A 13,138-nucleotide genomic window follows, 5' to 3' on the forward strand; every position below is an offset into this window, starting at 1 on the left:
TGATTTTTTTTGACTTGGTAAATACTGGCTCCTAGTATTAAGGAGAACGTTGAACTTGGGAGTCAAGCTAAGGAAATCATGTTCCTAAATTTCCTCTGCCTACATCCCAACTTCTCAGTCAAAGAGAACGTGGGATTAAGGGGGAAGTGGGAACTTGATGGAAGCTTGGTTTAACTCCTTATAAAAACAGATCAACGTTAAGTTTTGAAAGTGTGGAAAAACAATCTTAAGTATTCTGAGCATAGAGTTTCAAAGTGTTTAAAAGAGAAGTTTCTTCCATCCTTAGTCTCTTAAGTTCTTTAGGAAATACTTGTAATCATTGTGTAATTGGGTTTGGGTTGTGAGAGTTGTAAAGTGTGAGACTTGAGAGAGTTGTTTACACTGTACAAGTGATTCGGAGTAGAATCACAAAGTGTGAGAAACTGTGATTGAGGGATCACAGTTGGGTAACTTGAGTTCCTCACGGAACTTGAGTCTAGGCAACGTATTAGTGATTGTAAATCATTTTTACATAGTGAATTTATTCATTGCCTATCTCAGTGTCTTTTCTCTTAGTAGTAGATTTAATTCCGCAAAATTTACCATAGTCTACATACACTACAATTCACCCCCCCTCTTGTAGTATACATTGTTCTATCAAGTACTAATAAAGAATACGAAGTGCGTACTTTTTAATTAATTTATTAAAATTTTCATTGCATTCATGATTTATAAGCTACTTTTAGTAGCAGCTTAAGTACAAATAACAAGCGAGATCAAATCCCAACTAATCATTGGTATTCATTACAAATAACAAAAACAAGTAGTACAAAAAATCAAAAAAATTTCAATATGTCTTGATTAAATAAGAATTAAAAAAACTCCAAGTCGTTGTAAGATAAATCAAGCGGATCCTCTGCGGTCGTCATCGACCTCAACCTCGCCAGCTAATTCTTCAAGTGACTTACCCTTAGATTCGGGAACCATTAAAGTGCAAAGCATACCAATAAAGTTGATGACACCGAGCACGATAAGAGACTTACTCTTCCCAATACCGGCGGGATAACCATGATCTCTCTTAGCCGGATCCTTTTCTTGCGAGGCGTACACAAATCCAAAGGCTCCTACTATAGCCCCGGCTTTTCCAGTTGCTGCAGATATACCATGGCAAGTAGATCTCAACCTAGCCGGGAAGACTTCTGCGGGAACCACGAAGGTTGTGGCATTAGGACCAAAGTTGGCAAAGAAGAAGGTTAGCCCATACATAATAATGAACCCGATACGGTTCTCCTTTTGTTGCCAATATTTGTAGGGGAAGGCAATGGCAAACATGAAAACAGTCATGAAAAAGAATCCCATCATCTGAATCCACCAACGTCCAATGACGTCTATGAAAGCGACAATAAATTCATATGGATTTATGTGGTCCTATGAGAATTCAAAGTAGAAGTGGAAAGAAGTACGTCTTAGTAATTGTTGATGATTATTCTAGATTTACATGGGTTATTTTTATGTCTAGTAAGGATGAGACTTTTGACGAGTTTGTTACATTTTCCAGGAGAATTCAAAAGTCCACAGGTCATCAACTGATACACCTTAGATCCGATCATGGCACTGGATTTGAGAATTTTAAATTTGATGATTTATGCAGGGAACAAGGCTTAAGTCATAATTTCTCAGCTCCAAGGACTCCACAGCAAAATGGAGTTGTGGAAAGGAAGAATAAAACCTTAGAAGACATGGCTCGAACCATGTTAATAGCCAGCGATCTTCCAAGGAACTTCTGGGCAGAAGCCGTGAATACAGCCTGTTATATTATAAATCGTGTCATGCTAAGGCCTATATTAAATAAGACACCCTATGAACTGATGAAAGGCAGAAAACCGAACATATCTCATCTTAGAGCATTCGGTTGTAAATGTTTTGTGCATAATAATGGTAAAAGAAACATAGGGAAATTTGATGAAAGAAGTGATGAAGCCGTATTTCTTGGATATGCTACTAACAGTAAAGCGTATAGAGTTTACAATAAACGTACTATGTGTGTTGAGGAAAGTGTGCATGTTATATTTGATGAAACTAATCCACTTCCATGTACACAGGAACATGAGGACTATGACTTTGAAATTGGTCTAGTACGTTCTCAAGAACAAGAAGAAGATGCAATAATTCCAAATAAGCAGCCAACTCGAGTAAATGAAAATCATGAAAATCCGGAGAAGGAACTCGACATACTGACTGAAGTTCCTTCGATAGAACAACCTCAGATTGAAGAACCTGCCGAGGAACCAATAACACAAGAGGAAATCACTGAAGAAGAAGCAACTGGCTCAGAAAATAAGAATAGTTACTATCCAAACCTTCCAGCCCAAACCTTGGAAGCACCAAAAGTCACACCCACTGGACAAAATTATTAGTGACTTATGCGAAGGAACTCAGACTAGATCGCAAATGAGGAACTTCTGTGCCTTCAATGCTTTTCTATCTACTTTGGAACCTTGCAACCATAAAGAAGCCTTAGAAGACCCTGACTGGATTATAGCCATGCAAGAGGAACTTAATGAATTCAAAAGAAATCAGGTATGGCATCTTGAACCTAAGCCACTAGATAAAAAGGTCATAGGTTTAAAATGGGTCTTTCGAAACAAACTTGATGAATATGGTACAATTGTAAGAAATAAGGCTAGGTTGGTTGTAAAGGGATATAACCAACAGGAAGGTATTAAAGCAACTGAAGTAGCAAACAAGAGAAATATTGGAGCCGAACAACTGATAATTAAGAAGTAGGCAACAGCTCCAATTCACCGCAATGTTAATCAAGCGGATCCTCTGCGGTCGTCATCGACCTCAACCTCGCCAGCTAATTCTTCAAGTGACTTACCCTTAGATTCGGGAACCATTAAAGTGCAAAGCATACCAATAAAGTTGATGACACCGAGCACGATAAGAGACTTACTCTTCCCAATACCGGCGGGATAACCATGATCTCTCTTAGCCGGATCCTTTTCTTGCGAGGCGTACACAAATCCAAAGGCTCCTACTATAGCCCCGGCTTTTCCAGTTGCTGCAGATATACCATGGCAAGTAGATCTCAACCTAGCCGGGAAGACTTCTGCGGGAACCACGAAGGTTGTGGCATTAGGACCAAAGTTGGCAAAGAAGAAGGTTAGCCCATACATAATAATGAACCCGATACGGTTCTCCTTTTGTTGCCAATATTTGTAGGGGAAGGCAATGGCAAACATGAAAACAGTCATGAAAAAGAATCCCATCATCTGAATCCACCAACGTCCAATGACGTCTATGAAAGCGACAGTGAACCAATAGCCGGGGACGGTTCCACATAGGGCGATCAATGTTTGAGCTCTTGCTACCATATACACCTCCCTGATTGCATTCATATCTGCTGCTGGTGGGATCCAACCGATGGAGCTAAAAAGATCTTTTTGGAAAAGGTTTTGACTGTAAAATGCAATGTCGAGTAAGAACCATGTACTGGTGGTTCCTAGAAGGCGAACACCGTATTGTCTAGCAAATTCTTTAGTGAACAACCCAAATTGGTTCCTCTCACTCTTTGCTATTTTGTCAACCTTTTCCTCCTCTGCATCAATCTGAACCTTTAGGACTTTGGACATGTCTGAAGCTGCTTGCTTAGCATCCTTAGCCACAAGAGCGGTGTACCTGGCAGTCTCAGGCATCTGCATACGCCAATAGTATGTTGTGGCAGCAGGTATGGCCCCGAACATCAAGACAATACGCCAAATGTAGTCGCTCTCTGGTGGGAGGGAGGCAATAGCGTTGACTTTGAATGGGGGAGGCTTGAATTTGGCCTCAAATGCGGATGAAACAATTAGAGAGACAATACCACCGGCCAAGATACCCATGCCTTGCATAGCAAAGACAGCAGCGATGAAACTTCCACGAGTCTTCTTGTTAGCATACTCAGACATGATTGTTGCAGATAGAGGGTAATCTCCTCCAACACCAAATCCAAGCCAGAAGCGAAAGAAGCAAAGTGTTGTCATAACACCCTTGGCAGAGCTCCCAAAGGAGAGACCAGAGGCAATAGACATTGCAACCATCATAACCAAGGTGATACCATACACCTTCTTCCTCCCCATCTTGTCTCCGAGCCAACCGAAGAAGAGTTGGCCAGCTAGGGTACCACAAAGAGCAACTCCACTAACAGCAGCAGAGACATTGATAGGCAATGCTCCTGGCTTACCAGATCCCGGAGTGTCATAGTAAATACGACCAAGAAGCTTGGTCAACAAAGAGATGCAAAACAGGTCATATGCATCTGTAAAGAATCCCATACCAGCAATCACAATTGCTGTGAAGTGGTACCATTGCGTCTTTGCAACGTCAAGTGCATTTAGCACTTCTAATTGTTGTCCCTTCGCCATGATATGCTCTCTTTTTCTTTTCTTCTTTTCTTCTTTTTTTCAATTTTTCTTTTCTTATTTTATCTTTCTACCTTCATCTACGCCCTGCAAGGTAAAACAATCATATTTGTGTATTAAAAACCTGAATGAATACTTAATTTTTGTAATAAAATTATTAAAGCTTGAAACATCGAAAAGGATATATTAATTTAGAAATTTTGCAATGATGGCATATAGTATAACAAAATACATAAAGCAATATTTCAGTATACTAATGAACAATTATTTTATTTTTATTTTTTTGAAAGAATGAACAATATTATTTTAGAGGACTTTTTATATTGAGCTTTATTGGTCATACAAACAGGCTACACTTTAGTCGTAGAAGAGTCTAAAACATATGCAATATGCAACTATGCAAGTTAAGCCTATGCATGATATATGTCCATTATAAACCAATTGATAATAAATAGAGTATATAATTATTTGTTTTATATCTAACTACTATAGTTTGATTCCAACAATAATGGACTCACATAAACCCTAAAGTATTGTAACATTATTCAATATGGAAGAAATGTATGGTATGATGTATAAAAGTGGACAAAAATATTAAAGAGAAAAATTCACCAACCTGTGCGTTATGAAGGAAGAAGCTCAAGTAGAAGAGAATATTTGTTTTTGTGAAGGAAAATGGAGGGAACAAAGACGAATATTTATATGGAAATCATGTTTACACATTCTTCCGGATTGGAATCCTCTCCGTAATCTTTTAAGAATATACTTAATCTCAATTAGTCAAATATATCAAAATTAAAAGTATAAATAGTGTAAGTTTTTTTTTAATATACGATTCTTCAACTAGTATTGTCCAACCATGCATGCTTGCATTGTTTGATGAGTTCAATTCAAGTATGGCATCTTTTATCTGTTAAACTAGTAATTAATTTCTTGTATCATTTTCTAGTTCTCTTTAGTTGGTATCCACTTTATGTAATCAAATTTTATAATTTGATTTATGTTATAAAGCCCAACACTTGCAAGGGCTTTACAAATTACAACTCTCTTCTTTGAGAAATTATGTACTTTGTAGTTTGTATGTAATTTGGTTTAAACCGTGTAAGATTTCGATGTAGTAGGGATCTTCTCTTGTAATAATAATAATAATAATAATAATAATAATAATAATAATAATAAATATGTTTTGTACGAGTGTTGTTTATGTTACACAAGTTCATAAGTTTTTTTTTTTTTTTTTTCATTCCACTATGATAAAAGAGGGAGAATAACAATATATTTGACCAACATAAACTTATAAAATTATTGATTAGAGCTGACCAAAGTTAGCACGGCCTGAATATAGGCGGCTTTTTGGGAGTTTTTTTTCGGCCCAAAATTAGGTCGGGCCTGACTAAATTCATAATTTTTTTGGACGGGCTTGGAAACGCATTTTTATGCAATTTTAGATGATTTATTGGCCCAGCCTGAAAAACTTGCATGGCCCAGTCAATTTAGGTAGGTTTGGGCACATAATTTCCAGCCCAAAGCTCAATCCGGCCCGCTCAGTTGTCACTTCTTTTATTAATGCAATTGTATCATAAATTTATTGTTGAAGGCAAATTTAAACGTAGTTTGGGATTTATTATGGTGGCTGGGCTTGGACCATGATTGGGCTTTGAAACCCATCTATTAGGTCCAATCTTTATTGTTATTGGACCATGAATCCTTAATATGCCGCCAGTGGCCCAGTCAATAGGCCCCAAAAATAGAAAGTCATTTAATTTGAATGAAAGCATGAATAATGAAGCACAAAAACGCAATCATATGCTGCAAACGTGCTGGCAAATACGAAGAATTAAACTCCAACAACATTTGATTGAGTTGTTGTTAAAGGATTCCGTAACAACGTGTTAGCATCACTTTTGATTTGAGTCTAAGGCTACAAATTAGTTTAGCAAAACAAATAATTAAATATTTTGTTACGATTTATGAACTCGCTTAGTATTTAGTATTTTTATTCTTTTTTAAATGTGGAAAATAATACCGATCTAACCAATTTACATCAATGTCTTTTGTAACACTATATAACCAATTGTTAAAGTAAATATTGAAGATTTGAGGGCGGCAAAGAAAAACTTTTAACCAAAAGATATTATATTAAATTTAAATTACATTGTAGACTTAAAGTCTTATAATTCTACTCATACCCAAAAAATAAATTAAATATAATAATTTAAAAAAAAAAATTCTATTTCAAGCTGTATGTAGCATTGACCTGAAACATAGCAGAACAAGCAGTATTATTGTAGCATGTATTGACCTGAATCATACCACCTTCTTCTTCTTCTTGCTTATTTTCTATTTCTGTCCTTTCGTATCGCGGCGACTAATTAATTAATACCGTTCCTGCTACATTTATCAGGTTTGATCATTCACTTATTTCCCTGATTTTTCCACATTTACAGAATTTTATTTGCTTGACCCTTCAATTCTAGTTAGGTATTGTCCAGAAATGTAACATTATTCTTGTTAGTTTAATAAATTGAATGAAAGTATAGTATTATGTCAAGATCAAACATTAGATTATTAGGAGGCTGCTGAAATAACCTTGATCATTATTATTACATAGTAATTTTAATTATTCAGTCATGTTAGAAGGGCAGTTGCAAGTGCTTAACGCGCTAGATGTGGCCCGAACACAATGGTACCATTTCAAGGCCATTGCGATTGCTGGTATGGGATCTTTACGGACGCATATGACTTGTTCTGCATCTCAATGATAGCGAGGCTGCTCGGACGTTTGTACTACACAGTACCTGGCGCGGAGCACCCAGGGAACTTGCCTATCAATGTTGCAGTTGCTGTGAATGGTGCCGCGCTTTTTGGTACATTATTTGGGCAGCTTTTCTTTGGTTGGCTTGGTGATCATATGGGAAGAAAAAAGGTGTATGGTGTAACATTGATTTTGATGATCTTTTCGTCTTTTGCTTCGGGACTTTCCTTTGGGAAGACTGCCAAGGGTGTAATGGCTTGTCTTTGTTTTTTTTCGATTCTGGCTTGGGTTTGGTGTTGGAGGGGAATACCCTCTTTCGGCTACTATCATGTCTGAATATGCTAACAAGAAGACTCGTGGGACATTTATTGCCGCGGTTTTTGCAATGCAAGGTATGGGTATCTTAGCCGGTGGGATTGTGGCCTTAATTGTTTCGGCCGCCTTTGAAAGGAAATTTAAACCTCCCCCCTTTAATGTAGACCCTGTGGCGTCTATCCCTCGGGAAGCCGACTACATTTGGCGAATTGTCTTGATGTTCGGAGCCTTTCCTGCTTCCCTTACATACTATTGGCGTATGCAGATGCCTGAGACTGCTAGGTACACCGCTTTGGTAGCAAAGAACCCTAGACAAGCTGCTGAAGATATGTCGAAAGTCCTCAATGTTCATCTAGATGCGGAGGAAGAGAGGGTTGAGAGGCTAGTACGAAGTGAGAGGCATAAGTTCGGGTTACTTTCACGTGAATTTGCTAGCCGGTATGGTATCCGCCTACTAGGCACCACCAGTACTTGGTTCTTACTCGACATTGCATTTTACAGTCAAAAACCTTTTTCAAAGGATCTTTACTTCTCCGTGGGTTGGATCCACCAACAGATGAGATGAGTGCTATAAACGGAGGTTTACCTAATAGCGAGATTTTCAACCTTGAATCGCTCTGTGTGGAACCGTCCCTGGATACTGGTTCACTGGTCCGCTTTCATAGATGTAATTGGACGATGGTGGATTCAGATGATCGGATTCTTTTCATGACAATTTTCATGTTTGCCATTGCCTTTCCCTATGACCATTGGAACTCAAAGGACCACCGTATAGGCTTCCTCATTTTATACGGCCTAACCTTCTTCTTTGCCAACTTTGGTCCTAATTGCAACCACCTTCGTTGTACCAGCTGAGATATTCCCTGCTAGGCTCAGATCCACGTGCCACGGTATATCAGCTGCAGCAGGGAAGGCCGGGCTATAATAGGAGCCTTCGGATTCCTCTACGCCTCCCAAGAGGAGGACCCGAGTAAGAGAAGTCATAACTATCCGTCGGGTATAGGCAAGAAGAAGTCCCTCATCATTCTTGGTGTGATCAACTTCATGGGTATGCTATGTACTTTTATGATTCCTGAACCAATGGGTAAATCTCTTGAAGAATTGGCTGGAGAAGTTGATGTTGACAACGCTGAAAATTACTACAAAGTGATAGTTTGAAAACTAGTAAAACTGAATGATCAACTAAGCTAATGCTTTGTAATTTCTTAACATACCTATTGATTCAAATTAATTTGCTTCATTTTGGGGCTTTTTCTCTTTACAAATTATTGATTCAATTAATTTGGTGTACATCTTAGCATGGTTTTTGTTGTTAGCGTTTTGTATTAGCCTCACTTTGATAAAATAAGGTGTTTGGGAAATTCAAAACGCCTTCTATTTCTTATTTTCACAAATTTTTTTGGAAGACCACTAAATTTTTTTAGTAAATTTTCATATCAAGTGATCAACTACTCTTTAATATCCTGTATAACTTCATTCCTCTCTCTCTCTCTCTCTCTCTCTTCTCTCTCTCTCTCTCTCTCTCTCTCTCTCTCTCTCTCTCTCTCTCTCTCTCCTCTCTCTCTCTTTCTCTCTCTCTCTCTCTCTCTCTCTCTCTCTCTCTCTCTCTCTTTTTTTTTAGGAGTTTAAACTAATATCTTAAATTAACTTTTAATAAAGAGAATTTGGTATTTTATATCACTAGAGAACTAAAATGTAAAAATATCAATATCGGACTAAATCTAATACGTTGTTGTATATTCTACGGGCGATGATGAGACTCTAACCACTTAAGCTATTTCTTACTCTAAAAAATTTTTATTTAAAAATAAATAACAATACAAGGAGAGTAATCATGTTATCTAGCACTATACTTTTTCTATTTTTTGTAAGTGTTATTGCTAATTGGCCTTTTTTTTAATTGTTATGTAAAACACAAATTTGAATCTGCTAATTTGACGTTACCCAAATAATGTGCAACAACAATTAATTTCCGCGTTTACAAATTTTTTTTTTTTTTTTTTTTTTTGAGAGGTAAAGCTTAGATTATACCAGTAAGATTTATTAGCTATGAGAAAATTAATTGTAAATAAACCATCAAAAGTAATTTTACTAGTAATACTCCATAACCAGCCAATAAATTTTTATTCTACTAATGGGCCTATTTAACGCCAAAACAAACTCCAAAGAATGTTTTTTTACTATCTTGATATTTCTTAATCTATCGTTTATATATAACTTTGAGCACCGATAAAAATTTACAATTTTTACACTAGTCCCCTGTGTAGCTTCCTCTACCTGCACCCCACCTCCCCACGGGCGTCGTTTTGCTGCGTTTTTGACTTTGATGATTCTTTTTTTTTTTTTCTTTCCCTTTTTTTTCCTGCCATTTTTGGCTAGTTTTTAAATTTTCTTTTTTTTTATTTCTTTTCTTTTTACTCAAGCTTTGTATATGTATATCATTTTAAACATTTATTTTCTCTCTCTTCAATTGATTTTGTTCTTATTTTTTCTCTCTCTTCAATTTTATTTCATCTAATTTCTGCGTTTTTCGTGATGGATGATTCTTCTACTGTTGATTTTGATCGAGATTGTGAAGCTGTTCTTCCATCTGGTGTTCCATTAGTTGATTCATTTGTTCATCAATGTGAGTAATTAAGATCCTAATTTTTTTTTTTTTTTTTTTTTTTTTAAAATATGATCATTTTATTATTCATATATGTACATTAGTTGTTTTAATTTGATCATTTGTCATTCTATTATTATATGGAATCTGTACATCTTTATGGTTATTTAAATTTTGTGTTTAAATATGAACATTTATATTTATATAAATGTTCATGCAATTACTTTATGTTCTTTATTGAAATGATAAATGTTCATTTCTGCTTCACAGAATGTTGGTGAAATATAATTGTGCAAATGATGATTGGTTGTGTGATTTGTACAAAATAAAGGAGATGTGGTGTCCAGCTTATTCTAAGAAGTTTTGGTCTGGTGGTATTCTATCTTCTCAACGTAGTGAAACTACTAATAAGTCAGTTTCTCATAGACTTAATAAGACACAAGGTCTATGTGACTTTTATCATGTTTTTCTAGATGTTGTTTCTGAGTGGAGGAGCAAAGAAGGTTGTATAGATTACAATAATTTGAGGGGAAATAGACATTTAGCTTTTGCTAACATTGGGATTTTAGTTCATGCAAGAACTATATATACTATTCAGGCTTATGTGCTTTTTGAAGAGCAGTTCATCAAAGGTATTGCATATGATCATCGAGATTCTGGTTTGCATTTTCCTGAATATTCGTATCATCTTTGGCATCCTGGGAAGGACATTGTTAAACATGAAGTTGTTTTTAATAAAGAAACACATGCAATCTTTGCACTTGCATGTTCTTTAGTGAAACTGGTTTGCTTTGCTCTCATTCTCTACGAGTATATCATTTGCATTGTGTTCGTAAAATTCCACAAGAGTACATAATGAAACGCTGGACAAAGGCTGCTATGTGTAGTCATGGTATTGAAGAACCAACTTTGAGAACTAATGTTGTGGCTACAAGTGTGTGGAGGTCACAAACACTAAGGAAATTTGTCAAGTTGGTAACAAGTTGTCAAAATTCATTGAATGCGAGGGCAGAGGTTGATTGTTCTTGAAACTGTTCTTCATCAATTTCTCTTGTACTTGGCACTATAGGGGTTTTATTTTTGTTGATGCTTTCTCTTCTTGAAACTGTTCTTCATCAATTTCTTCAACTTCATCTGCCTCAATTATTTCAGTTTTTGCTTTCTTTTTTTTTCTTATCTTCACCTTCTGACTTATACACAACCAACTCTTGCACCTTCTTTTCAGCCTTTGGCTTCACCACCTTCTCCTCCTTTCTTTGCTTTTTTCTTCTTTGGCTTAATTTCAACCTCCTCCTCCTCATCCTCCAATTCATCATCTTCCTCACTAACAGATTCTTTTTCAGCTTTATAGACAGATTCTTCACTGTCATCACCACTGTCAGAAGGATCTTGAGATGGTTCATCATATATGGCACTTCTTGATTTTTTTTCTTTTTCCAACATTTTTTTGGCAGCTGAAAATTGACATGAATATAAAAGTCATTATATATGATTAGCCATGTATTTAAATGAAATTTAAATCAAATGACAAAATGAACAATATAGTTTTTATATATGATCATTCTATACATTGAAATTGAACTTTTACCACAAATCATTGTATACCTGCTTTTCTTTTGCCAGCAACCTTAGAAGTTTTCTGCAATTGTCCTGTAGGTCTCTTTTTCCCTCCTATATAATTTTAAAGTTTTATATATTACATACAAATATTAAATTAATTAAAACATAACAAACTTTTAATCAATTAAACATTTACCCTTTTTTCCTTGTTGTTCCACAACTTTCTCAGCAGGAGCACCAACCATTTTTCTAATAGGTGGTTGAATATATTCAGCAGGAGCACCTGCCATTTTTCTAATAGGTGGTTGAACATATTCAGCAGGGGCACCTGCCATTTGTTTTATTGGAGTAGGTGCTGGAGATTTCCTTGGAGAAATTCTTCTTTGCACACCTTTTTTGTGGGATACTTCAGCAGGTTCAGCAGTTTCTTCCTTTTGGCCTTCATTAGTAGATTCATCTAACAAAACATCTATTGTGTTTTTAAACTTTTTGTTAGTAAAGATAAATATTTTCTATTTAACATTAAATACAAAGTATAATGTTAACCTTGGCTTCTTGTAACTCTTGTACTTGGCACTATAGGGGTTTTATTTTTTGTTTTTTCTTGCTACTGTTTTGTATCTTGTTTTCCTTTGGCTTGATTGTTCACTCTTTTGAGATGATGGAGCTTGATCATCATTTACACGTGCACTATCCAAATCCTCAGATATTAGATAAGTCTCATCCTCAATTTCATAATAATCATCTGCCATTTCTGCTGCATGTTAAATGATCAAATGATAAATTTTAAATGATCATTTATGGAAAAGAATGTAAAATGTTTATTATTACAATATAAATGAACATTTTACCTTTAGTTTCTTTCTGGGTTGCCTTTGGCATATCTTCCTTTTGCCCTGCTATATATCATATTTTATTTGAAATAATTAACTTTTTTGAACATTATATATTATGCAGATCAAAAATGAACTTTGTATGTAATAAATATGTACATTTTAAAATTTTACCTTTCAAATCTGTTGTCTTTTGAGAAGAATCTTTCACAGGTTTCTCTATAGGCATTTTCTCATTTTCTGGCCCTTTATTTCCTTCTCCTAGTATAAGAATTATATTAGGGAAATTTGAAATTTATGCAGATAAAAATGAACATTTTATTTAATAAATATGTACATTTTACATTTTTTACCTTTTTGCTCATCTGACTTTTGAAAAACATTTTCCACAGTATTCTTTTCAGTGTTTTTGTTTATTTCTTGCCTCTTTTCCTCTTGTGCTTCTAAGAGAATTATTTCAGTCAAAATTGAAATTGATTAATCTTGTTGAACATTACAATAATTTATCATATATATCAAAAATGAACATTTTATGAAATAAATATGTACATTTTAACTTTTTACCTTTCAGCTCTTTCTTTTCAGGGCTTTTTTCTTTTTCAGGAATATTCTTCTTTACAGAATCTTTTTTCTTCTGTTTTTCTTTACCTGCAAAATGAATATGGTTATTATAACTGATATATATAAA

General features: G+C 35.4%; 2 protein-coding genes and 1 pseudogene across 2 annotated transcripts; 1 reads left to right on the forward strand and 2 right to left on the reverse strand.

The window, feature by feature from the left end:
- Window positions 1–882: 882 nt before the first annotated feature.
- LOC110693114 (probable inorganic phosphate transporter 1-3) lies at window positions 883–1,877 on the reverse strand. The gene is made up of 3 exons (XM_021870237.1): window positions 1,869–1,877; window positions 1,709–1,786; window positions 883–1,407 (listed from the first exon to the last, which is right to left on the reverse strand). Exons 1-3 carry the CDS (start codon window positions 1,875–1,877, stop codon window positions 883–885), a joined length of 612 nt encoding a protein of 203 aa, XP_021725929.1.
- Window positions 1,362–5,037, reverse strand: LOC110693081 (probable inorganic phosphate transporter 1-3). Its single transcript, XM_021870209.1, has 2 exons — window positions 4,999–5,037; window positions 1,362–4,469 (listed from the first exon to the last, which is right to left on the reverse strand). The coding sequence occupies exon 2, from the start codon at window positions 4,383–4,385 to the stop codon at window positions 2,796–2,798; it is 1,590 nt and encodes a 529-aa protein (XP_021725901.1). The 5' UTR covers window positions 4,386–4,469; window positions 4,999–5,037; the 3' UTR covers window positions 1,362–2,795.
- A 1,882-nt stretch (window positions 5,038–6,919) lies between these two features.
- Window positions 6,920–11,456, forward strand: LOC110693083 (annotated as a pseudogene).
- The last annotated feature ends 1,682 nt before the right edge of the window (window positions 11,457–13,138 follow it).

This window comes from Chenopodium quinoa, unplaced genomic scaffold (assembly GCF_001683475.1).
Source record: "Chenopodium quinoa cultivar QQ74 unplaced genomic scaffold, ASM168347v1, whole genome shotgun sequence".
Taxonomy (NCBI): domain Eukaryota; kingdom Viridiplantae; phylum Streptophyta; class Magnoliopsida; order Caryophyllales; family Amaranthaceae; genus Chenopodium; species Chenopodium quinoa.

Coding starts and splice junctions, on each gene's coding strand:
- LOC110693081 (XM_021870209.1), bottom strand. CDS start 4,385: ATGGCGAAGGGACAACAATTAGAAGTGCTAAATGCACTTGACGTTGCA.
- LOC110693114 (XM_021870237.1), bottom strand. Junction 1,408..1,708: donor TTCGAGCCATGTCTTCTAAG/GTTTTATTCTTC, acceptor GAATTCTCATAG/GACCACATAAATCCATATGA.